Source organism: Otolemur garnettii, unplaced genomic scaffold (assembly GCF_000181295.1).
Source record: "Otolemur garnettii isolate 467f Iridium unplaced genomic scaffold, OtoGar3 scaffold00025, whole genome shotgun sequence".
NCBI lineage: Eukaryota > Metazoa > Chordata > Mammalia > Primates > Galagidae > Otolemur > Otolemur garnettii.
In genome coordinates this window covers 14,423,268-14,447,731 of record NW_003852420.1, presented here as the reverse complement: position 1 = coordinate 14,447,731, position 24,464 = coordinate 14,423,268, and the positions used below count along the sequence as shown (strand labels likewise).

The window sequence follows — 24,464 nt, the reverse complement described above, 5'->3', positions numbered from 1 at the left end:
TGTCTCAAAAAAAAAAAAAAAAAAGAAATTCTGGTGTTAACTGGCACAGTACATTTTGTCACTTGGCAACATGGGACTATGATACTGTGTGACCAGTACAAGCAAACAATGAGAAGTGGAGGGTCCCATTTGTTAACATCACATTTAACTAAGTCACAGCAGTATTTTCTTACTGTACAAGTGGACTCTCCTACTTTAAGAAGTTGAGTTCTTTTAGAAATGGGATACTTCTAAGAGAAGAAAAACACTATCATTTTCTTTGTATGTTCTCTACCTGTGCAGTCAGCTGAGGTTACTCCACATCAAACTAACATGTTGCAGTCCATTCAACCAACCACTAACTATAATAAGCAAGTACTGCTGTCACAACACGTAGAGCAAGAGGTCTGATAGGACTACTGCGGAAGGCATTCTCTATGCTAGAATATAGGCCCTTAGCCCTGAAGAGTGCCAACATTTAGAGAAGTATGTGGTAAGATAAAACCCCTATTTCCCATGGTCCCATCCTCAGCCCTTCCTTTTTCAATTGTTTTTTGGTTTTATCTTTTTTTAAGACTGAGTCTCACCATGTTATCCTCGGTAGAGTGCTGTAGTGTCACAGCAACCTCAAGCTCTTGGGCTTAAGCAATCTCTTGCCTCAGCCTCCCAAGTAGCTGGGACTACAGGCACCTACCATAACGCCTGGCCATTTTTTTGTTGCAGTTATCATTGAGGCCCAGGTCAGGTTCGAACCCAATAACCTCAGTGTATGTGGCTGGTGCTCTAACCATTGAACAATAGGTTCTGAGCCCCTTTTTCAATTTTTACAGTACCCCTAGGTAACACTGTCATCTCTCACAGTTTCAACTACTACCTAAATTCTGCTAACTCCCAAATCTCAACGTCTAGCCTTGATTTCTCTCCAAGCTTCAGATTCAAATATTCATTTCTATAATATACATACTACCTCCTTGATGGTCTACTCTAATTCAGCTCTACCCTAATTGATTTAATCATCAACTCTAAGTTATCTCTTCTTCAGAGCCCCTTCTTCCTATATTCTCTACCTTGGTTGATATCCTATCTATCACCTATATTCAGAAACACAAGCATCATCCTTCCCATCTGTCCCTCAGGCAAAGCCAGTCTCTTACCTGACCTCAACAAAACTGTCTCTTCATTAATAGCTCTCCATCTAGTCTTCTCTCCTCAAATCCATTCTTATAGTTGTTATCTTTCATTCAAAAACACACAGAATACCTACTTTGTGCCAGACATGACTCTAGAGATTCCCAGTTAACAAAACCAAATCCCCTGGGCAGCACCTGTAGCTCAGTGAGTAGGACCCCGACCCCATATACCGAGTATGGCGAGTTCCAACCTGGCCCCGGCCAAACTGCAACAAAAAATAGCCGAGCGGGCGGCACCTGTGGCTAAAGGAGTAGGTCGACGGCCCCATATGCCAGAGGTGGCAAGTTCAAACCCAGCCCCGGCCAAAAACTGAAAAAAAGAAAATAAAAAAAAAGCCAGACATTGTGGTGGGCGCCTGTAGTCCTGCTACTCGGGAGGCTGAGGCAAGAGAATCGCCTACACCCAAGAGCTGGAGGTTACTGTGAGCTGTGGCGCCACAGCACTCTACCTATGGTGACAAGTGAGATTCTTGTCTCTTAAAAAAAAAAAAAAAAATCCCCACTCTCACAGAACTTACATGCTATAGTCTTAGGTCAACAGAACAAAGCCAATCTGTTCTCATCACTTTCCTGCTTTGAAATCCTCCAACACTTCCCTACCACATGTAGCAAACTCTGAAGCTCCGAAGTCCAATGGCCCACTGGTAAGGCACAGGTTCTAGAATTAGGGCTGGGTTCAAATTCTGACATTCTAAACTAGGTTACCTACCCAATCTGAGCCTACATTCTATCACTTTTTAAAAATACCAATGCCGGCTCGGCACCTATAGCTCAACCGGCTAAGGCACCAGCCACGTACACCTAAGGTGGCGGGTTTGAATCCCCAGCCCGGACCCGCCAAACAACAATGATGGCTGCAACCAAAAAATAGCTGGGCGTTGTGGCGGGCGCCTGTAGTCCCAGCTACTTGGGCGGCTGAGGCAGGAGACTTGCTTGAGCCCAGGAGTTGGAGGTTGCTGTGAGCTGTAATGCCATGGCACTCTACCCAGGGGGACAGCTTGAGGCTCTGTCTCAAAAAAAAAAATAAAAATAAAAATACCAATGCCTTCCTCTTAATTATATTATCTCTAATCTGTCAAACAACTCTAAGTGCCTACAGTGCTTGGCCCAGAGTAGGTGCTCACTGTCCTGCATACTGGCTAACAATGTGGTCTGTCTCTTTACCTAACTTCCAAACTGACACTCCACAAACGTTATTTTCCAGTAACTACTCAAAGTTCTACCCAATTCCCACACTTTGCAAGTACATATATACGTTCTCTCTCTCATACACACACACACTCTCACACTCTCATGTCACCTGCTCCTGCTACACCCTCTGTGGTGGGCCTAACTCTTACTCACCCTTCAAGATTCAGCTAAGAGGCTCAGCACCTGTAGCTCAGTAACTAGGGCACCAGACACATACACAGAAGTTGGCAAGTTCAAACCCAGCCTGGGCCTGCCAAACAATGACAACTACAACCAAAAAATAGCCAGGCATTGTGGCGGGACTTGTAGTCCCAGCTACTTGGGAGGCTGATGCAAGATAATCACTTATGCCTAAGAGTTTGAGGTTGCTGTGAGCTATGACGCTACGCCCCTCTACCAAGGGCAACATAATGAGACTGTCTCCAAAAAAAAAAAAAAAAAAAGATTTAGCTCAGAAAGCACATTCCTCCAGGAAGCCTTCCCAGACCTTTGACAGAGTTAAATGTCTCTTCTCCATGTTCCCCTTGTTCCAAACACATATAAAAATTACTTTCTAAACCACAACACTTCAAAGTAAAAAGAGGAACTATTCATAACTTATGCCTGGACAAAATATGGAACCAGGACATCTGTTTAACCATTTATACATCTATGATAACACTTATCATGACTGTTGTTAAATTCTGTTTATATGTCTGGATCATCTCTATCCCCAGAGGACCATAGCTCCTCAAGGGCAAACCTTATCTTTGTATTTGGAGAACTTAAGAGCCAAGATAGGCAGTGTTGACTTGAATAAACCTAAATAAACCCTGCTACAAACTACTCATAGTCATTGCCACAGATGTCATATCATTTATTTGACACGAATTATGATCTGAATTGGTGAATTTTTGTAAGGTAATTCTTTTAAAAGAAGCATGACTGAAAAACTGTCTACCGATCCTTTACACAACAGTCAAGAAAAGCCTGAGAATTTAAGACAGAGGAAACAAAATCTCTAAAAGGGAAGTTACATCAAAAGACACAAAGTATTCACTTTTATTAAAACTGTATATGCCTCCAGCTTTTAGTGTAAGAACAATTCAGCAGTGTTCTATTCCTAGACTCTTTAAAAAAAAAAAAAAAGTATCTCTTCTACTTCAAAGGGAAAAAAATGTTTGATGTAAGAATGGTCAGTCAAGAATCAAAGTAAAAGATAAAGCATGCAATGAAGAGTTTCTCAAAGCCACAGAGAACCCATTTAAGGATACTCAATTTAAAGGGAAATCCCCTTGGCTACTTTCTCCAAGTAACCTGGTTCCATATTTTGTTCCAAAATTGTTTGTAACAAGCAGAAGGATTTACACATACCCAACCATCTGAAGTCTGTTTCTCACATCCAGAAAAGACAACAATACAAAATGTTTGAAAGAAGGGTATCTCTTTCTCAACAACACAATTAACAGCTACAAAAATCAATCTCCTGGCTTATATTACTCTGCTGAAATTCTCCAGAAGTCTCTTCTCTCTACAAAAACAATTTTTAAAAGGGTTCCCCGTATCACCTTAGTCACCAATCTGAGGTTGTGAGTGATGTGAAAGTGCCCCCAAGCAGGCAGATATCATTGCCATTTAAAGCACTCCAATTCACCTGTCCAAACAATAGAGTACTAAGCATTGAGGTAATCTAACTGTACTACCATTACAACTCACTCCTAATCAAGTCTCTCTCTGTCCAGTATAAGCTCTCGTAAACTCTCCAGCCCTCAGCATTACATAAATTTTATTTTAAACAGAAAGAAGATTCTGCTTCCCTCACCTACCAACCAGTCCCACTCCAAGGGATGAAAAATTCTACAACAACAACAAAACAAAACAGAAAAGATACACAAAATTAAACTGCACTCTCCTGAGTCCCCACCAAAAAATAACTCCCAATCATATTTTTAATGAAGAACCATAAAAGAAAAAAGAAGAGAAATAACTTACTTTGATAATGTGGCTTAAAGATGAGCCAATGGTAAAACAGAAATAGCAACCTCAATATTGGAGTTCAGACCACAGCAAATCCAAGAACCTGAAGAGGCTTACCTTAACAGGGGACCTCAAATTCCTAGTCTTTCAACTAGTTAAAGCCAACAGAGCTTTAAGACAAACAGACTTCAGAATTGTCAGGACATAAATAACACAGGATTTAAAGTTACTTTCACCTACTTCTAACAAGTAAATTTCTGGCAAGCAAATTTCCTTTGGGTGCCCAGAATCATTAACACCTGCATAACAGGAACTCAGAGAAGAATTTCAATGAACACACAAGACTAAACCTCCAGGAGAAAGCAAGCACATCCTCTTGGCTCTCTCTTACTCTGCTTAGTCTAAATTTATTCCCAGGTGAAGCAACATTAGAAAAATCATGAAATTTCCAAGAGATCTCGAAAACTAACCAAAACTTCAAATTTTGATTAGAAAAAAAATACTTAAGCACCGGAAAATCCTCACATTTCACATGCCAAGGGGCAGCACCTGTGGTTCAAAGGAGTAAGGTGCCAGCCCCATATGTCAGAGGTGGCGGGTTCAAACCTAGCCCTCGCCAAAAACTGCAAAAAAAAAAAAAAAAAAAAAACCATTTCACATGCCAAACCAAAACAAACAAAAGCACAGAACTTTAGCATAAAAACGACAGTTTCTGTTCCCTGAGCAACAAATGCCTAGAGAAAAGGATCAGGAACACAAGTAAAAATTATGTAGCCCAAACAGTTTGAGTTATTGTAAATCAACAACTGAGTTTCAGAGACACCAAGAAGGAAAAAATTGTACTCCAGGTTTGTTTCAACCTCCAATAATACTTTTTTTTGGTCGAACATTTTTGAGGCAGAAAACTCACTTCGAAAAAAGAGGGAAAATTAAAAGGCTGAGTTTCATTCATCTTAAAAGTGAATTATAGCAATTACACATATAAGTACAGGGTGTCAAGAGACACTTATGCTATCTGTACCATAACACCGCTGTATGTCAGTTAGGAAGTGACATCTCAGGGAAAAGTATAACCTGTTACTGTTGTCATCAGCAAATTTTACAAGAACAAGCCTCAAAGTGTCTTAGCTATGAGGGTGCAAATCCAAAAGGCAGATATTTCACTTACAAGTCCTCTGATGCTTTGAACAGAAAATTCACGACCTCCCTCACTAGGCAGATTCACTCAAACAACTTTCTCCTTTGCTAAATCCTCAATGAACAATATCTTCAGATACTTTGTCTTAGCCCAATGTACACTCTTTGCAAAGTGTTTTCAGTGTCCTGCAAAGTGCAGAGCCCCAGTCTAGATTACGAAGACTCTAGTGAATGTTTCTCAAAGTGTGGTCCGTAGGCCACTTGCGTTAGAATCACCTGTGACGCTGATTAAACTAAAGATTCTCCGGCTCTATCCCCGAATCTCAGATTCAGTAGCTCTTAAGGCCCTACAAGGAGCACTTCTAACCTCCCAGGTGTCCTCCACCGGACACTAAAGTTTGAGAACCACTGCTAAGGAGTCAAGCTGCGAATAATCACTTGCCTCCTTACACACACATGGTTTAAATTGGAAAAGCTCAAAATGCCACTCGCGTCCTTGAAATTGGGGTCGCTTTTCAAATGCACCACCCCATAACCCACCAGGAAGCAAGGGAGGAGCTTCCGACCCTTCCCGGAAACCTAACTCCCCCGGGTGAATAAACGGAGCTTCCCCAGACCCCCAGAAGCTGCCAAACAGTGGGGGAGGGGAGGCTGGAGCCCCGTCGCCCGGAGGAGGAGCCGGCCTGCCAGCTCGCCCCTCCGCAGGAATTTGGGGTGGGGGGCGTGGAGAAAAAGGCGCCACATCCCTTGCCGGCGGGGAACCTCTCCCCGCCCAACGCCTAGCCAGGTTGTCCCGTTCTTAGAGGCAGGGTGGCCCCGCCCCCTCCGGCGGCGGGCAAGGCTTCGCCCCTCCCCCTCCCGGTAGGGGGTGCGCGGTGAGCCCACCCCCCCCACCGAGCCCTCTTCGGCGCCCGCCTCACCAGGCGGGCGGCCTCGGCCCACGTGCGCTCCTTCTTCCTCTTCTGTTTGTCCTTCATCCTCCTCCTCCCCGGCAGCTGCTGCAGATCCACGCGGGACCTCCGGGCGGGACGGGCTGGGGCTGCGGCGCGGGGCTGGGGCGGCGGCGGCGCGCGAGGACTCGGGTGCGGCCGGCGGGGAAGGGGCGGGTGCGCGGAGACCGGCTGGCGCGAGACCCGGCGCGAGAGCGGCGGTGGGGGAGGGGCGGCGGCGGCTCCACGCGCCCGCGCTGCGTCAGTCACCCACGGCGGCGACGGCGGCAGCCCAGCGATCGCTAAGGAATGCGGCGGCTCCGCATAACCATGGGGTCAGAGGTCACGGCTCCGGCCTCCGCTTTCCCGCCTTGCTGAAGGACCGAGACAGGACTGGTGGCGAGGCAGGAGGGCGAAACGCGGCTTTCCCTTCGGCGCCCCGGTGCGTGCGTGTCCGCCGTGGGTGTGTGTGAGTGTGTGTGAAGAGTGAGGAGGGGGAGTGTGGGGTTTTTTTTTTTTTGAACAAAAACAAACCGAAAGGGCGAGTGGGAATCGTAGTCCCAGCTGCCTCTCTGGCCTCCCCCGCTCCGGAAGGATATGGTTGCATGAAGCGCTTGGACCACACTTCCCGGCGTGCTCTGCGGCCAGCTTTTCCGTCCTCCCTTTCCCGTCCTCCGCCTCGCGCAGTGCTCGGTTAGAAAAGGGGACGGACAGTTGTTCGGAGAAGGGACTGGGTGGAGTCTCGCGAGGTGCGGGAACTGGCTGTGTGCATGGAGGGATTCTGGGAGGCAATGCTGGGAAGGGGCGGTGGCTGAACTACCCGGCCACATTTAACCCCTTCGGCGCTTCTTGCCTGTGCACCACTGGGCGGTTGAAGGTGGGGAAGGGGAATTGGTAGCTGGACTCCCAACTCCCACTTTGTACGTCTCCTCGCTTGAGTGATTCTTGCCTGCACTTCTCGTAGATGGCGAGAGGCAGGACTTTCCCTTCTGGTCCACCCTAGATGACTCACTGCCGCATAATGAAACAAAAAGACACTCATACCCGTAAAACGGTTATTCCATGATTAATAGACGGTTCCTCATTTCCTCCTCAGCTTTCTTGCTACTATGTATTATATTTGCAGAGCCTGCACTTAACAGCCCAGAGCGTTGTTAATACTTGGTGATATGATAGGTAGGTGTAAAGAACTTGGACTTTGGTGCTACACTGACTAGAATGCACCAGAGTGCATTTTTAGAGACAGTTCTCTGTAGAGAGGCGCAGGCCCTGGAGTCAAACGGACCTACACTGGAATCCTGGCTGAACCACTCCCTAACTGTTGGCTCAACCTCTCTGAGCCTCAGTTTTCTCAAATACCTTAGTCTAATATCTCATTGCACTATTGGAATTAAAATTAACATAAAACACCTGGCAGATTGGAAGAGGCTGTGAAGGGAATCTTTGACATTATTAGGTCCATAGAATTTGGCTCCTGGGATACAGCAAGTATTTAGCAAATGGTAGTAGCTCTTATTACCAGCTGAGAGACAGTGACCAATACTTAGCCCCTTTCAGCCTTGGCTGCAGAGAGTTAAATGACATGTTCAAAGCACCTAACACATAGAAGGGGGTTTGTACCTATTTGTTGAATCAATGTCCAGAAACAGTTGGTGAAGCAGTCCTGAACTGGATTAATCACTGGCTTTTAAAAACGATGAAGACACAGTCACTGACCACATTTGAAAGGTTTCTCTGGGTGTGGAAATGCACCCTCCACCCCCTGGTTGTTAGCACATAAAACCAGTACTGAGAGAAGACAACCCCTGATGCCAAGGGGTTCGGTGTTCCTGCGTCTAGTAAATATTGGTCACACAAAAGACTTTCACGTTCAGTAAGTAAAATCCTACAGTATGAAAAGTCTCTAAAGGTGAAATAAGACGTTTTTAAATCTTCTGTCCCATTATTACCATAAAAGAGAGAAAAGAGGAACAACCCTCCAAAAATTGTATGAGGATTTTTTTACTTTTTTCTTTCAATCTGCAGCTGCCACAGTGACCTTTGAGAAGGACCTTTGGCTTCTTTCAAATGTCTTCTTCAATAGCTTCATTCCCCTCTGACCTACAAGGAGTAACTAGAAAAGATTCACTCTAAAATGTATGTGTTACATAGTGCAGGCACTTGTGGCAGACAGAATAACGTCCCCTTCATCTATAACTGTTCAAGCCCTAGTCCCTGGGACCTGTGAATATGTTACATTCAATGAGGAGAAGGACTTTGCAAATGGACATAAGGACCTTAAAATACAAAGAGAATCTGGGTGGGCCCAGTGTAATTGCACAAACACTTAAAAGCAGAAGAGATGTTTTGAAGAGAGATGAGGTAGAAGAAGAATTAGATTCAAAGTTTGAGAGAAACACAACCAGCTGGTTTTGAAGGTGGCTACAAGCAAGGGAATGTAGGCATCCTCTAAAAGCTGAGAAGAAGCCCTGCTAACAGCCAGCAACAAAACGAGGACCTCAGGCCTATCAAATTCTGGCAATCGGAATGGCTTGAAAACACCACCCTCCAGAGTCTCCAAAAATATATATTAGACTTGAAACAGAGAACCAGCTGAGCCAAAGAGTCCAGACATCTGGGCCACAGGAAGTGTGTGATATATATGAATGTTGTTTTAAGCCATTAAATCTGTGGTAATTTTTTATGGCCACAAAAGAAAGCTAATGCAGGCACTGTGGAAATACCTTTATTTCTTTTAGCAAACACTGCGATTCTTGGTTGGTGTGAAACCACGGAGGAACCTAGATGTGAATACTTCAAGGGCTTTGCAATTAATTAATGGCAACATAGTTAAATGTGAAAAGAGCATATTCAGAAGACTGTACAGATACATGTTGGAAAGCTGACTTTAATCATTAAACCCTAGGGAGATGTGATTTTTTTTTTAATTAATGAGACTCATGAGTTTATTTTCTTGTCAGAAGCACCAAAAAAGAAATCTATTCACTTTTTTTGTGTGTTTTCTGTTATTTGCAAGTGCTTTTCTTATACGTTATCTTCAGAAGTCAACACAGGTGCCATGGAGCAGTGTTAAGATAAACAGGACCGATATTCAACCCTCTCTGGTTTGGAGATGAGTCACTGTTTTCAAATTGCTCAGTTTTTGAGCAAAGCAAAAATCTTAGTAACAAACACACCACCAACAGACACCTGGGGAATTCCCTAAAGTTCAAATACGCCCTGAACTTCACGATGAGATAACTGGCTCTGCATTACAGCAAGCCTGGGTTTGAATCTTTGCAGTCTAGCAGTGTGGCCAGAGGAAGTTATGAAGCCTCTCATTGACTTAGTGCCATCATTTGGACACAGAGCATAAAACAAATTCAAAGGGTGGAACCAGGATTAAATGGGATCTTTGTAAAGTGCCTAGCACACATAAACACTCACTAAAGGCCAGCTCTCCTTGCCCACAGTGGTTAGCGGGCCAGCCACATGCTCTAGAACTGGTGAGTTCAAATCCAGCCCAGGCCTGCGAAACAACAACAACAAAAAAATAGCTGGGCGTTGTGGTGGGCACCTGTAGTTTCAGCTACTATGGAGGCTGAGGCAAGAAAATAGCTTGAGTCCAAGAGTTTGAGGTTGCTATGAACTATGATGCTACGGCACTCTACCCAGCATGACAAGGTGAACTGTCTCAACTTAAAAAAAAAAAAAAGTGCTTAATTTCTATATTTTGGTGAACTGAGCCTTAGAAGAGTGTATGCCTTTTTTTTTTTTTTTTGAGACAGAGCCTCAAGCTATTCCCCTGGGTAGAGTGCCGTAGCATCACAGCTCACAGCAACCTCCAACTCCTGGGCTCAAGTGATTCTCCTGCCTCTTCCTCCCAAGTAGCTGGGACCGCAGGCGCCCGCCACAACGTCTGGCTATTTTTTGGTTGCAGGCATCATTGTTGTTTGGCGGGCCCAGGCTGGATTTGAACCCGCCACCTTAGGTGTATGTGGCTGGCGCCTTAGCCATTTGAGCCACAGGCACCGAGCCGAGTGTATGCCCTTCTAATAAATACTCTCTCTATATAACTCTATCCCCATTTTTAAATGAAATTGAGGTTCAGAGAGGTTAAATTACCTCTCCTACGTCCTAGAAGATTAAATTAAATCACATTTGATACGCAAACTCCACCATAACAGGTGATTGACAAATGTGTACCTCTCCTGGTCTCTTCCACATTTTGTTGCTTTTAATGACTTTTGGTTTAGTGACTGTGCTCACACTACTGTCTCTTTGGGTTTGTTATCATATCCCCCAATCTGGTCCACTCTTGGTATATGGTAGGTTCCCAGTCTGTTGAATGAATGACCCTATCTCAATAATTACTTTATTGGGGGCACTGGCCCTATATACCAAGGGTGGCAGGTTTGAACCCCGCCCCAGACAAACTGCAACAACAACAAAAAATAATAATAATTACTTTATTGGAGAACATATCTGAGGACTATCTTCCTGTATATTGAGCCATACTTAGAACCTGTTCAGTAAGACTCAGGAAAGACTAGAATTTTACCCAAACCAACTATGCAAGTTGTAAAGATGCTCAGAGATAGAGACTTCATGTCCTCACTGTTTACTGTCAATAGGTCACAGAATCGGCCTATATGATGGGAGGCCCTGACTCACAGATTACCTGCCATTCACCGTCATTTAAATCCTGCTATTTTTCAGTCTCCCAAGAGGCTGGAAAAGGTGTTTAAACTACAAAAATGTCAATAATGGCTACCGCTGGGTTATAAGACCAGGGATAATTTTGGTTTTCCTATTTCTGTTTTTTCTACAAAGTATTACATTTTCTAATTGGAAAAAATTCTTTCTCATTTCAACCATAAAACACAGAGCATTTAGATTAAGATAGCAGACACGAGTTTTTCCCTCTTATTTTTTCTTCTTTATACTTGTCTGTATTTTCCAAATCTAGAATGAATATGTGCTACTTTTATGAGGTGAAAATAAAGCTTTTGGCTCAGTGCCTGTGGCTCAAGCGGCTAAGGCACCAGCCACATACACCTGAGCTGGTGGGTTCGAATCCAGCCCAGGCCTGCCAAACAACAATGAGGGCTGCAACCAAAAAATAGCCAGGCATCCTGGTGGGCACCTGTAGTCCCAGCTACTTGGGAGGCTGAGGTAGGAGAATCTCTTGAGCCCAGGAGTTGGAGGCTGCTGTGAGCTGTGATGCCACAGTACTCTGCCCAGGGCAACAGCTTGAGGCTCTGTCTCAAAAAATAATAATCATAATAATAAAGCTTTCAATGCAATATAGCTCAACAATGTGAGAACATCTTTCTCTTTTTTTAGTAGAGACAGGGTCTCACTCTTACTCAGGCTAGTCTTGAACTCCTGCTGTCCTCCCACCTTCTGGAGTGTTAGGATTATAGGTGTGAGCCACTGCACTGAGCCTGAGAACATCTTTAATAATAAATTCCTCCTTTCATTTTACTTAAAAAAAAATGTGGGAACCCCCTAGAAAGGCCTGAAAGGATGACCTGAGCTGGTTTATACTAAAATTGGAGAACATGGCAGCTCCCTGCCTGATCCTTTAGGTTTTTAGGTGGAGATTTCAGAACCTCACTAAGGTGCCCATCCCAATTTTTAATCCTCCTTAATGACAGAAGGATGAAGTCATATCTACTATAAATGCTTCTGGCCTCAATTTAAGCTATTTCCTTTATTCTTTACAAAGAAGGAAAAAAGTATTTAAAATACATTTTAAAACCAAAATCCTAAGAGATTGGTGCTAAATCGATGAGATTGGTAAATGGGTTTTTAGTGTTTTATAATAAAAACATAAACTTACACCAGGGCGATGCCTGTGGCTCAGTGAGTAGGGCGCTGGCCCCATGTACCGAGAGTGGTGGGTTCAAACCCAGCCCCAGCCAAACAGCAACAACAACAACAAAAATAGCCGTGCATTGTGGTGGGTGCCTGTAGTCCCAGCTACTCCGGAGGCTGAGGCAAGAGAATTGCTTAAGCCCAGGAGTTGAAGGTTGCTGTGTGCTGTGATGCCACTGCACTCTACTGAGGGCAGGGTGACAAAATGAAACTCCCTCTTTAAAAACAACAACAACAACAACAACAAAATTAAACTTCACCCTACCCCAAATGGCTTTTCTTTACTTCTCTGCAAAAGTCCACAGTAAAAAACCAAACCAAATCCAAATACTTTTCTTCCCCCTATTCTTTTAATGATTTTAATGTCTAAATGTTAAGGTGAGACCTTATTTAAATGACTTTTCACAGGTTTCAACTCCTGAATATCAATACCACCATGTGAAGTGAGAAAACTGGGGCTAGTTAAAGAAAGGAACTTTCTCAAGATCACATAATTAGTTGTTGCTGGAGTCAACATTTAAACCCTAATCCAGGGGTCCTCAAACTTTTTAAAAGGGGCCAGTTCACTGTCCCTCTGACCCTTGGAAGGCCGGACTGCAGGCCCCGGGGAGAGTCGGCTGCTAAGCAGGACAGGCAGTGGCGGCAAAAACACCCGGCAGGCTGGATAAATGTCCTCGGTGGGCCACATGTGGCCTGAGGGGCTGTAGTTTGAGGACACCTGCTAATCCCTCATTCCAAATTCTTTCTAAGGCCTTACAAACGTGTGGTAGCCTCAAAAATGGACCCTAAGGACTCCACCTCCTGATATTCATGTCTTGAATAGGGCTGAAACTGTGTAACCAACAAGGTATTGTGGAAATGACCATATGTGACTTCTGGGGTTAGGTCAGAAAAAAACACTGCAGCTTTGCCTTGTTCTCTTGGATCACATGCTCTGAGAGAAGCCAGCCACCGTGTCATAAGGACACTAAACCAGACTTATAGAGAGACCACAAGACAGTAGCGCCAGACAAACTTTCAAACGACTTCAGTCTTAGCCAACATCTTGCTTGCAACCTCATAAAAGACCCAGAGCCACAGGCCAGGCATGGTGGCTCACACCTGTAACCCTAGCACTCTGGGAGGCCAAAGTGGGTAAATAACTTGAACTCAGAGCAGCCTGAGCAAGATTGAGACCCCATCTCTACTAAAAATAGAAAAAACTAGTTGTGCAGCTACTTGGGAGGCTGAGGCAAGAGGATCTCTTGACTCAAGAGTTTGAGGTTGCTGTGAGCTATGACGACACTATGGTACTCTACTCAGAGTGACAGAGTGAAACTATCTCAAAAATAAGAATGAAGGAAGGAAGGGAGGAAGGGAAGAACGAAGGAAGGAAGAAAGAAAGAAAGGGAGGAACGAGAGAGGGAGGGAGGGAAGGAAGGAAGGGAGAGAAAGAAAGAAAAGGAAGAAAGATTAGCTGGGCACTGTAGCAGGCATCTGTAGTTTCGGCTATATGAGAGGCTAAGGCAGGAGGATCCCTGGAGCCCAGGAGTTTGAGGTTGCTGTGAGCTAGGCTGATGCCATGGCACTCTAGCCTGGGTGACAGAGTGAGACTCTGTCTCAAAAAAAAAAAAAAAAAACTCAGCCACAATATCACCCAAATTAGCTGGATTCCAGACCCACAGAAACTGTGTGATATAAGAAATGTTAAAAAATCACTGAGTTCTGAGGTAATTTGTTACATAGCAATTGATAAAGTGCCTCCTTTTCTGGGTGGTTCTTACCTTTTATGAAATATGTTAGAAAGCAATGGACTGGGCGGCACCTGTAGCTCAGTGAGTAGGGCACCAGCCATATACACTGAGGCTGGCAGGTTCGCAACCCAGCCAGGGCCAGCTAAAACAACAATGACAACTGCAACAAAATAATAGCTGGGCGTTGTGGAGGGTGCCTGTAGTCTCAGCTACTTGGGAGGCTGAGACAAGAGAATCTCTTAAGCCCAAGAGTTAGAGGTTGCTGTGAGCTGTGACGCCACAGCACTCTACCCAAGGCCACAGCTTGAGACTCTGTCTCAAAAATTAAAAAAAAAATATAGTCTCAGTACCTGTAGCACAATGGTTACAGCGCCAGCCACATACACCAAGGCTGGCTGGTTCAAACCCAACCCAGGCCAATTAAACAACAATGACAACTGCAATACAAAATAGCCAGGTGCTATGGCAGGTGCCTATAGTCCCAGCTACTTGGGAGGCTAAGGCAAAAGAATCACATAAGCCCAAGAGTTGGAGGTTGCTGTGAGCTGTGACACCATGGCACTCTACTGAGGGTGACATAGTGAAACTCTGTCTCAAAAATAATAAATAGGGCAGCGCCTATGGCTCAGTGGGCAGGGCGCCAGCCTCATATACTGAAGGTGGCAAGGTTCAAACCCCGCCCTGTCCAAACTGCAACATAAAAATAGCCGGGCATTGTGCCTGAAGTCCCAGCTATTTGGGAGGCTAAGGCAAGAGAATCGCTTAAGCCCAAAAGTTGGAGGTTGCTGTGAGCTGTGATGCCACAGCCCTCTATGGGGCAACATAGTGAAACTCTGTCTCAATAAATGAATAAATAAATAAATAAAAGAAAGTAATGGACTGTCTTTCAAAAAAAGGCTTGGCGCCTGTGGCTGAAGTGGCTAAGGTGCCAGCCACATACACCAGAGCTGGTGGGTTCAAATACAGACTGGGCCTGCCAAACAACAATGACAACTACAACTAAAAAATAGCCAAGCATTTTGGCAGGTGCCTGTAGTCCCAGCTACTTGCAAGTGCAAGTGTATTCATGTACGGGGGAACCAGCAGTCCAGTGGGGCAGGCACAGGAGACAAAGCCAGAAAGGTGGGCTTGGTAGATCCCAAGCTAAGGTAGAGTCCAAGTCAACAGTACTCTAATTTGAGTTCAGATACTGGCTCTTACCCACCCCTGTGGCCCCAGACCCAACAGCACAGACCCTGACAGCAGGTTTTCATCAATGTTGGCTGAATGAATTCATTCAAGCAGGGCTGGGAGTTATAACTGGTTTGTAGTCAGGAAGAGAAAGCAAGATACGGTTGCAAGAGCCATCCTTGATTCCAGCGCCTGTGGCTCAAGCAGCTAAGGCACCAGCCACATACACCTAAGGTGGCGGGTTCGAATCCCCAGCCCGGGCCCGCCAAACAACAATGATGGCTGCAACCAAAAAAATGGCCGGGCGTTGTGGCGGGTGCCTGTAGTCCCAGCTACTTGGGAGGCTGAGGCAGGAGACTCGCTTGAGCCCAGGAGTTGGAGGTTGCTGTGAGCTGTGATGCCATGGCACTCTACCCAGGGGGACAGCTTGAGGCTCTGTCTCAAAAAAAAAAACAAAAAACAAAACAAAACAAAAATAATCCCATTGGAAAAGGATGGAGGTAAAGGATTCCATTCACAAGAACAACAAAAAATATTATAACAAATGGAAATAAAGTTAACATAAAAATTATAACAACTGGAAATAAAATGTGCCAAGTCTTAAATGAAGAAAACTACAAAACTCTACCAAGAAGCACACAATCTTGAACCAATGGTGATCAGAGCTTGCCTTAGACTGAAAGACTTTTTTTTTTTTTTTTTTTTTGAGACAGAGCCTCAAGCTGTCCCCCTGGGTAGAGTGCTGTGGCATCACAGCTCACAGCAACCTCCAACTCCTGGGCTCAAGCGAGTCTCCTGCCTCCGCCTCCCAAGTAGCTGGGACCACAGGCGCCCGCCACAATGCCCGGCCATTTTTTGGTTGCAGCCGTCATTGTTGTTTGGCGGGTCCGGGCTGGGGACCCGAACCCGCCACCCTAGGTTTACGTGGCTGGCGCCCTAGCCCGTTGAGCTATAGGCGCCGAGCCTAGACTGAAAGACTTTATAGAATGTTGATATTAATTATCCCAAAATTAGCCCACCAAGTAAAATCATCCCAACAAAGATCTCAGTGAAATTTTATTGGCAAAATCATCCTAAAATTCAGCTGGAAAAAAAGATGCATCATTTTCATAATAAAAAGACCTAACATTTTCTGACTACTTGCCAGGTGCCAGGCCCCGACCCAGGGACTGCCTATATTATATCTCATCTCATCTTCACAACACTCCCTCCCCCCATGAAGTGGATACTTTTTTTTTTTTTGATACTGTTATTAACATTGTGCAGATGAGGAAACAGCTATTAACATTGTGCAGATGAGGAAGCAGAAGTGCAGAGAGAAAAAAATAACTTGTTCAAGGTCACACAGCTAGTAACTGGCTGACCTGGGATTAAACCTCCAGGCTATTTGACCTCAAACTCCATGAATTTAACCACTCTACTCTCCTGTCGAGAAAATTTTAAAAGGCGGGTCTCGGTGACTCATGCCTGTAATTTAATCCTAGCACTTAGAGAGGCTGAGGCGGGTAGATTGCTTGAGCTCACGAGTTCCAGACCAGCCTGAGCAAGAACAAGACCCCATCTAAAAACTTTTCAGGCATTGTGGTGGGTGCCTGTAGTCCCAGCTACCTGGAGGCTGAGGCAAGAGGATCAATTGCTTGAACCTAAGAGTCTGACGTTCCTGTGAGCTATGACGCTAGGGCACTCTATGGAGGGTAACAAAGTGAAACTGTCTCAAAAAAAAAAAAAGTTTGAAGAACATGAATAAGCTGGAATTTGTTCTACCAGATGTTAAACTATATTAGGTAGCTATCACAACTAAAACAGAACAATTTTGACAAAGGAATAGAGTCAAATTTACTAAGCCAAACGGAGCACAGAAACAGAGTCAGGTGTATAAGGAAATGTAGTACATGATAAAGGTAACATTTAGAATTGGTGGCAAAAAGGTGAAAGTCAGTAACAGAATGGAGCCAGTCATGGTATTGGATACCTGTAGTCTCAGCTACTCAGGAGGCTGATGAGGTAGGAGGATCACTAGAGCCCAGGAGTTCAAGGCTATAGTGTGCAATGATCACGTCTAGGAATAGCCACTGCACTCCAGCTTAGCAACATAGCAAAGTCTTGTTTTGTTTTGTTTTGTTTTTTGTTATTGTTGTTTGTTTTTAAGATTTCAGCCTTATTAGGTAATCTTGGAACTACAGATAAAAACAAAATTGAGACATCATTTTTCAATAGATTAGATTGGCAAAGGTTATACAGATTGGCAGAATTCAGTTTTAGCAAGAGTACAGGGAAGTGGGCACAACTTAGCACTGTCAGTAGAAATGCAATTTCATACAGTTGTTTTAGGAGGCAGTTTAGCAATATGTAACAAAAACCACACTTGCCCTGAGTATATTGAGGTTTGATTAAGGTCTCGCTAACAGAAAGAAATTGTAATGGGAAAACCTTCTGATCTAGTAATTGAATTAGGGTGATTTATCCCAGGAGGAAATTAAGTAAGTGGATAATGATCTTTGTCCAAGGTTACTTAATATATTATTGTGTAAAATGGTAAAAATCTAGAAATGACTTCAATGATCATCAATACTGTTAAATAAATTCTAGTGTAATACAACACAATAGAATACTAGGCAGCCATAAAAAATAATATAAATTTATATTTATCAACTGGATATATGCATATGTTCACAACATATTAGTGACAGGTTAAGTACTATGAACTTACATAGTATATTATGAGATATCTAAAGATTATTATCAGCTCTGCGTGATGGAATTTCCAGTGATTTGTAATTACTTCTTTAAATGTTTCTGTATGGTTTGAAGTTTTTAATCATTAGAATATATAATTTCATAACCTGACGATTCACTAAAGCTCACACTGCATTTTGCTTTCTTTTCCTTTTTTTTTGTAGAGACAGGTTTTTGCTATGTTGTCCAGGGTGGAGTACAATGGTTATCCACAGGAACTGTCATAGTACACTACAGCCTGAAACTCCTGGGTATAAGGGATCCTACTGCCTCAACCTCCCAAGTAGCAGGGATTAAGAGTATGTACCGGCTCGGCGCCTATGGCTCAGCCGGCTAAGGCGCCAGCCACGTACACCTAAGGTGGCGGGTTCGAATCCCCAGCCCGGACCCGCCAAACAACAATGACGGCTGCAACCAAGAGGTAGCCGGGGGTTGTGGCGGGCGCCTGTGGTCCCAGCTACTTGGGAGGCGGAGGCAGGAGACTCGCTTGAGCCCAGGAGTTGGAGGTTGCTGTGAGCTGTAATGCCACGGCACTCTGCCCAGGGGGACAGCTTGAGGCTCTGTCTCAAAAAGAAAAAAAAAAAAAAAAAAAAAAAAAAAAAAAGAGTATGTACCACCATGCTTGTCTTAATTTAAAAATAGCTGGGCAGCGCCTGTGGCTCAAAGGAGTAGGGCGCCAGCCCCATATGCCAGAAGTAGTGGGTTCAAACTCAGCCCTGGCCAAAAACTAAAAAAAAAAAAAATTAAAAACATTTATTATAAAAAAAAATAGCACTTAACACCTTCCATGCAAATAGCAAGGTGATGTGGCAGGCACCTGTAATCCCAGCTACTAGGGAGGTGGAGGCAGGAGAATCGCTTGAGCCCAGGAGTTGGAGGTTGCTGTGAGCTGTGATGCCAGTGCACTCTACCCAAGGGACAGCTTAAGGCTCTGTCTCAAACAAAAAAAAAAAAAAAACCCTACCATGCAACCTAGATAAAATATGATAATCATATTTATTCCCTACCTCAATCCTACAAAGGAGATATTCATACATTGTAGCGGTGAGGTAACAACCCAAGGCTCAGAAATGTTAAGCAACTTCCTCTGGACATGTCAGGATTTCAACATTGGTCTGGTGGACACAAGAGATCTTTCCATAATACTGCACTTCTTTTTTTTTTTGCAGTTTTTGGCCGGGCTGGGTTTGAACCGGCCACCTCCGGCATATGGGACCGGCGCCCTACTCCTTTGCGTCACAGGCGCCGCTGTATACTGCACTTCTTAATAACAAATATTACTATAAATACCTAACAATATATGCACTTTATTGTGGGCCTATTAAGTGCTAGGCACTTGGTGGATACTTCTTTAATCCCTTCAGCAACTCCACATGATCAGCATTAACCCTTTTATGGAAATGCAATAGCTTGCTGAGGGAATGTAAGTGCTAACCCGGGTTTGTCTAGCTTTATAACCTTGCTGCTACATTTGCCACATTTCCTGCTCATCTAGCAGTGTACTGTCTTCACCTTGCGACATTATTTGCCCCGAGGTCTCTACGTGTTCTTACAGCTCCATTTGTAGCTCTCTGGTTTGACTGCAGTGCTTAAATATAAATTATGCATTTAGCCACAATGCAAACGTTTACTTTTACCATGCAGGATTTAAACAAGAATGTTGTGAAGTCTCAGTTTATCTGCCAATTTTATTATCTGCACAGAAGCCTTCAGGGTCTTTCAGGAGTCCAGCTCTCAAGTGCTCGGCCACATAGTTCCCAGAGTGCGGGAGGCTCCCTCCCTGCTCTCCTGACCACACTTTTCCTGCTTTTGCAGCTCAACAGCCCCGACAGCCAGCAAAACGTACAGGCCAAAGTGGCATTCAGTAGATGCCACTGAAGAGAGGTGAGAAAAAAGCTCTACACCAGGAAAGACAAAATCTCACCTAGGCAACAGGGAAGAGGGCCTGGGGCCTGAGTGAAATGTACTGGGTGAAGTGAGGCTGTAGTGAAAGCAACATGCTCTTGGCGCAATCACCTTTAGCCTTTGCTATCTGTTTTGCTGTGCAGCGGTACAAAATGCTTTCATATAATAAACCTAATTGTTACCACTTATATACATATACATGTGTATATGTATATATAATTTTTTTTTTTTTTGAGATCAAGTCTCACTTTGTCACCCCTGGGTAGAGTGCCATGGCAGCATCACAGCAACCTCTAACTCTTGGGCTCCAGTGATCCTCTCGCTTCATCCTCTCAGGTAGCAGGGACTACAGGACCCACCACAAAGCCCTGCTAGTTTTTCTATTTTTAGTAGAGACAGGGTCTCACTCTTGCTCAAACTGGTTTCAAACTCCTGGGCTCCACCTACCTTAGTCTCCCAGAGTGCCAGGATTACAGGTGTGAGCCACTGTGCCCATCCGTTACCAGTTATGGAAAGCTCTCCACATGCCAGGCACTAGGTGCTTTACAGATTGCTTTCTTATTTATGCATTTATTATGATTATTATTTACTTTTTATCTCTCTCCACTAGCTCCACATAAGCTCCAGGAGAGAAGTTTTTTCTTTTTCTTTTGCAGTTTTTGGGCCGAGCTGGGTTTGAACCCGCCACCTTCCTCTGGTATATGGGGCTGGATAGAGTCTCAAGCTGTTGCCCTAGGTAGAGTGCCATGGTGTCATAGCTCACAGCAACCTCCAACTCAGGCTCAAGCGATCCTCTTGCCTCAGTTTTTCTATTTTTAGTAGAGACGGGGTCTCACTTTTTAAATTTTTTTTGCAGTTTTTGGCCGGGGCTGGGTTTGAACTTGCCACCTCTGGCATATGGGGCCAGCGCCCTACTCCTTTGAGCCACAGGCATCACCCACGGGGTCTCACTTTTGTTCAGGCTGGTCTCAAACTCGTGAGCTCAAGCAATTCATCCACCTCAGCCTCTCAGAGTGCCAGGATTACGGCATGAGCCACTGCACCTGGCTCAGGAGGGAAGCTTTTTCTATTGTGTTCAAGACCATGCTTGGCATATGTAAGTATTATAATAGATGACTGAATTCTCCACAGAGCCCCTTAAAGTAAGGGTGATTTTTAACCCCCACTTTACAGATGAACAACTTGAGGCATAGAGGCACAAGTGACTTTTTTTTTTTTTTTTTTTTTTGAGACAGAGCCTCAAGCTGTCCCCCTGGGTAGAGTGCCATGGCATTACAGCTCACAGCAACCTCCAACTCCTGGGCTCAAGCGAGTCTCCTGCCTCCGCCTCCCAAGTAGCTGGGACCACAGGCGCCCGCCACAACGCCCGGCTATTTTTTGGTTGCAGCCGTCATTGTTTTGGCGGGTCCGGGCTGGGGATTTGAACCCGCCACCTTAGGTGTATGTGGCTGGCGCCTTAGCCGGTTGAGCTATAGGCACCGAGCCGGCACAAGTGACTTTTGCAAAGATACAGATCCAACAGAAGGCATAGCCAAGACTAAAAATAGGTCAGTAGTCTTTCCCATTACCCTTGCAACTGCCTGGATTCAGAAATGTCCATTCCTGGCTTTGAAGTTGGGAGCTACTACCTGTTTGTAGGACTCCTTAACTAATAATGCTAACACAGTACCAATTAACATTCACTGAGTACTTGCACTCACTACATACCAAGCACCATTCCCAGTGCTTCACATGTTTTGACTCACAGCAACTTAGGAATTACAGTCATGCATTGCATAAGGGCATTTCAGTCAATGACAGACAGCATATACAGCGGTGGTCCCATCACATTACAGTGGCATATATTGAAACCTGATATGCATCACTTGACACTGGCATTGCAGATCAAGTAGAAGAAATGACTGACGTTCAGTAATGGTGCTAGGACATGTTTCTTAGGTCAGTGACTCATGACTGTGTATCTCAATAAACCGGGTTTCCCAGTTTTTGTAGTTGTTTTGTTTTTGTTTTCCATATGAAAAATATATACAAGTAAAAATATGCTCTCCAGGTTTGTGTATGTACACTGTAGGTGTTCACAGAATGACAAAATTACCTAAGGATCCATTTCTCAGAAAGTATCCCGTTGTTAGCAATGCATGACTGTACTTGCTGTGATCTACTTTTGACAGTTAGCAATCTAAGTCTCCAGGGAGGTTTAAAAATGTTGCCCAAATCACAAAGCTAGGAAATGGTAAGTTCAGAATTTATAATCCAGCCATCTGGGTCTAGCACCCCACTCCTCACCACTCCCCATGCTGCCTCAGTGACACACCATCACAGCTGTCCTGTTCAAGGATGGCAAACCAAAGGTCAGGGAAGTGGGCAAAGGTAGGGCCACTCTGCTTAGCCTGTTAGACAATCTCTCATGTTTTCTTTTCATGTTATCTTTTTAAGCCTCACATTTGCTCTATGAAGTTACAGGTGAGGACACAGGGGTTCATAGACCAGGGCTAGAAGTAGACAGAAAGTAGATTAGTGGTTGCTTAGGGCCATAAGGTTGAGAGAAAATGGGGAGTGACTGCTAATGGGTACTTTCGGAAATGATGAAAATGAAAATGTTTGAAAATTGATGATGGTGATGGTTGCATAACTGTGAATATACTAAAACAAAACACTGAATTGTATACTATTTAAATGGGTGAATTACATGGTAAGTGAATTATAATCATGTACCACATAAGGACATTTTGGTCAATGACAGGTCCCATATAGATTATAAGACTGTTATTTTTACTGTACCTTGTCTTCGTTTAGATAAGTTTAGATACACAAATAGTTACCATTGCATTACAATTATCCAGGGTATTCAGTATAGTCACATGCTGCCCAGGTTCGTAGCCTAAGAACACTATGCAGTTCCACACAGCGGGATGTGCAGAGGCTGCCACATGCACTCTGTGACGTTGGCACCACGATGAAGTCCCTAACAACACATTCCTTAGACAGTGACTCATGACTGTATATCTTCATAAACTGGGCATCCCAGTTTTTGTAGTTGTTTTGTTTTTTAAAAAGGGGGGGCCACATGGAATGAAGTTCCAGAAGTGGACCTTGGAACCATTGTCACCTCTTCTTTTCTTCTCACCTCTCCCATCTGTTTCTGCAGCATGTCCTGCTTCTCTGCCCCCACCGCCTCGGCTATGCACCCCTCCTAAGTGGTCTCCTTGCTGCCCCCTTGCTCCCTGTGGTCTGTCCTCTGCAGAACAGTCACAGCGATCCTTTGAAAGCATTGATGTCAGATCATTGCCCTCTTTTCCTCAGAAGTGTCTAATGGCTCCCTAATAAGATTCCGTTACAATTCAGATCCTGCCCCGGCCACCTTCCCAACCTACTGCCCACTAGCCACACTCCCTCCTCCAGGCCTCTGCACTGTGGCTCCCTTACCCTGGAATACTGTGCCTCCAGATACTCACATGGCTTGTTGTCTAATTTCACTCGGGGCTCTGCTCAACTGTATATACAGCTCCAGAAATACCTCCAATCAAGCCTTGCCCCACCCATCCCTGCTCCTTATTCTCTAACCCCTGACCTGTATGTAAGTTTTCAAATAATTTCAGAGTACTTCTGACCACCTGTCTCCACCACTAGACTCTAAGACCTAGAATAATCCCCAGTACTTAGTAGACACTCAAAAAATGGATAAATGAATCTGAAGCCAAAGCCCTGGTTCCTTTCTGCCCCTGGACTAATCTAACAAAGAAGCTACCCTTTATCTGTGACCCTCTCTATGCCAATCTGTGCACTGCTCATCTTGAATTCCTACCAGGTTGGGAGCTATGGAAGGGCGGGGTCTGCAGGCTGTTTTTTCTTTTTTGAGACAGATTCTCACTATGTTGCCTTCAGTAGAGTGCTGTAGCTTCACAGCTCACAGCACAACCTCAAACTCTCGGGCTTAAGAGATTCTCTTGCCTCAGCCTCCCAAGTAGCTGGGACTATAGGTGCCTGCCACACTCCTGTTTATTGTTTTTTTGTAGTTGTCATTGTTATTTAGCAGGCCCAGGCAGGGTTCAAACCCGCCAGCCCCAGTGTATGTGGCTGGCGCCCTAACCACTGAGCTATGGCACCACACCCCACAATGCAGTCTTAAATGACATATGTAAATCTTTTGTTGACAGAACAGGAAGATAAATTTTAAAACCAATGGCAAGAGTTTAATTTCTCAGCTCCTAAACAGAGCAAAAGGGCCACCTTCATGCCCACTACTCTGAAAAATCCCTGGGCCCCACTCCTGGGGCACTTAAGATCTTAGAGTCAAGCTCAAGTGCTCCTTGGAATGCCTTAGGGAGTGACCTGAGCCGGGGAAAGCTCCTCACAGAATGGAATTTGCCAGCTAAGCCCAGAAAACCATGTGAACAGCAGGCAAACTTAAAGCAAGCACTTAGTGAAATTGCTTTCTGCTATCTCACAGAGAAATAATAGCATGCCAGGCTGGCTTAGGAGAAAATACTCCTGTAAAGGGCTGTGCTTTACTCCCCAACACCAGCTCTCTCACACACACAAGCCTTCAAGGACTCCCCCTATCAACAGGGAGAGCCATGATGCCCCAGCCAGGTCGCCATTCTCCACTCCAACACTCCAGGCCGCTCCAGGAACTCTGCATGCGTTTCTCGTTCCTATTCCTTCCATTGTCTGGCATG

At 44.6% G+C, this 24,464-nt stretch overlaps 1 protein-coding gene across 2 annotated transcripts in view; it reads right to left on the bottom strand.

Moving 5' to 3' along the window:
- The window catches only part of ASXL1 (additional sex combs like 1, transcriptional regulator), a 75,370-nt gene extending 68,872 nt beyond the window's left edge, over positions 1-6,498 (bottom strand). For both annotated transcript variants that reach the window (XM_023512169.1, XM_012804162.2), the window contains exon 1: positions 6,374-6,498. In XM_023512169.1, coding sequence (XP_023367937.1) covers positions 6,374-6,430 — 57 coding nt within the window. In that variant the 5' untranslated portion in view covers positions 6,431-6,498. The remainder of the gene's footprint in view (positions 1-6,373) is intronic.
- Between the last annotated feature and the right edge of the window lie 17,966 nt (positions 6,499-24,464).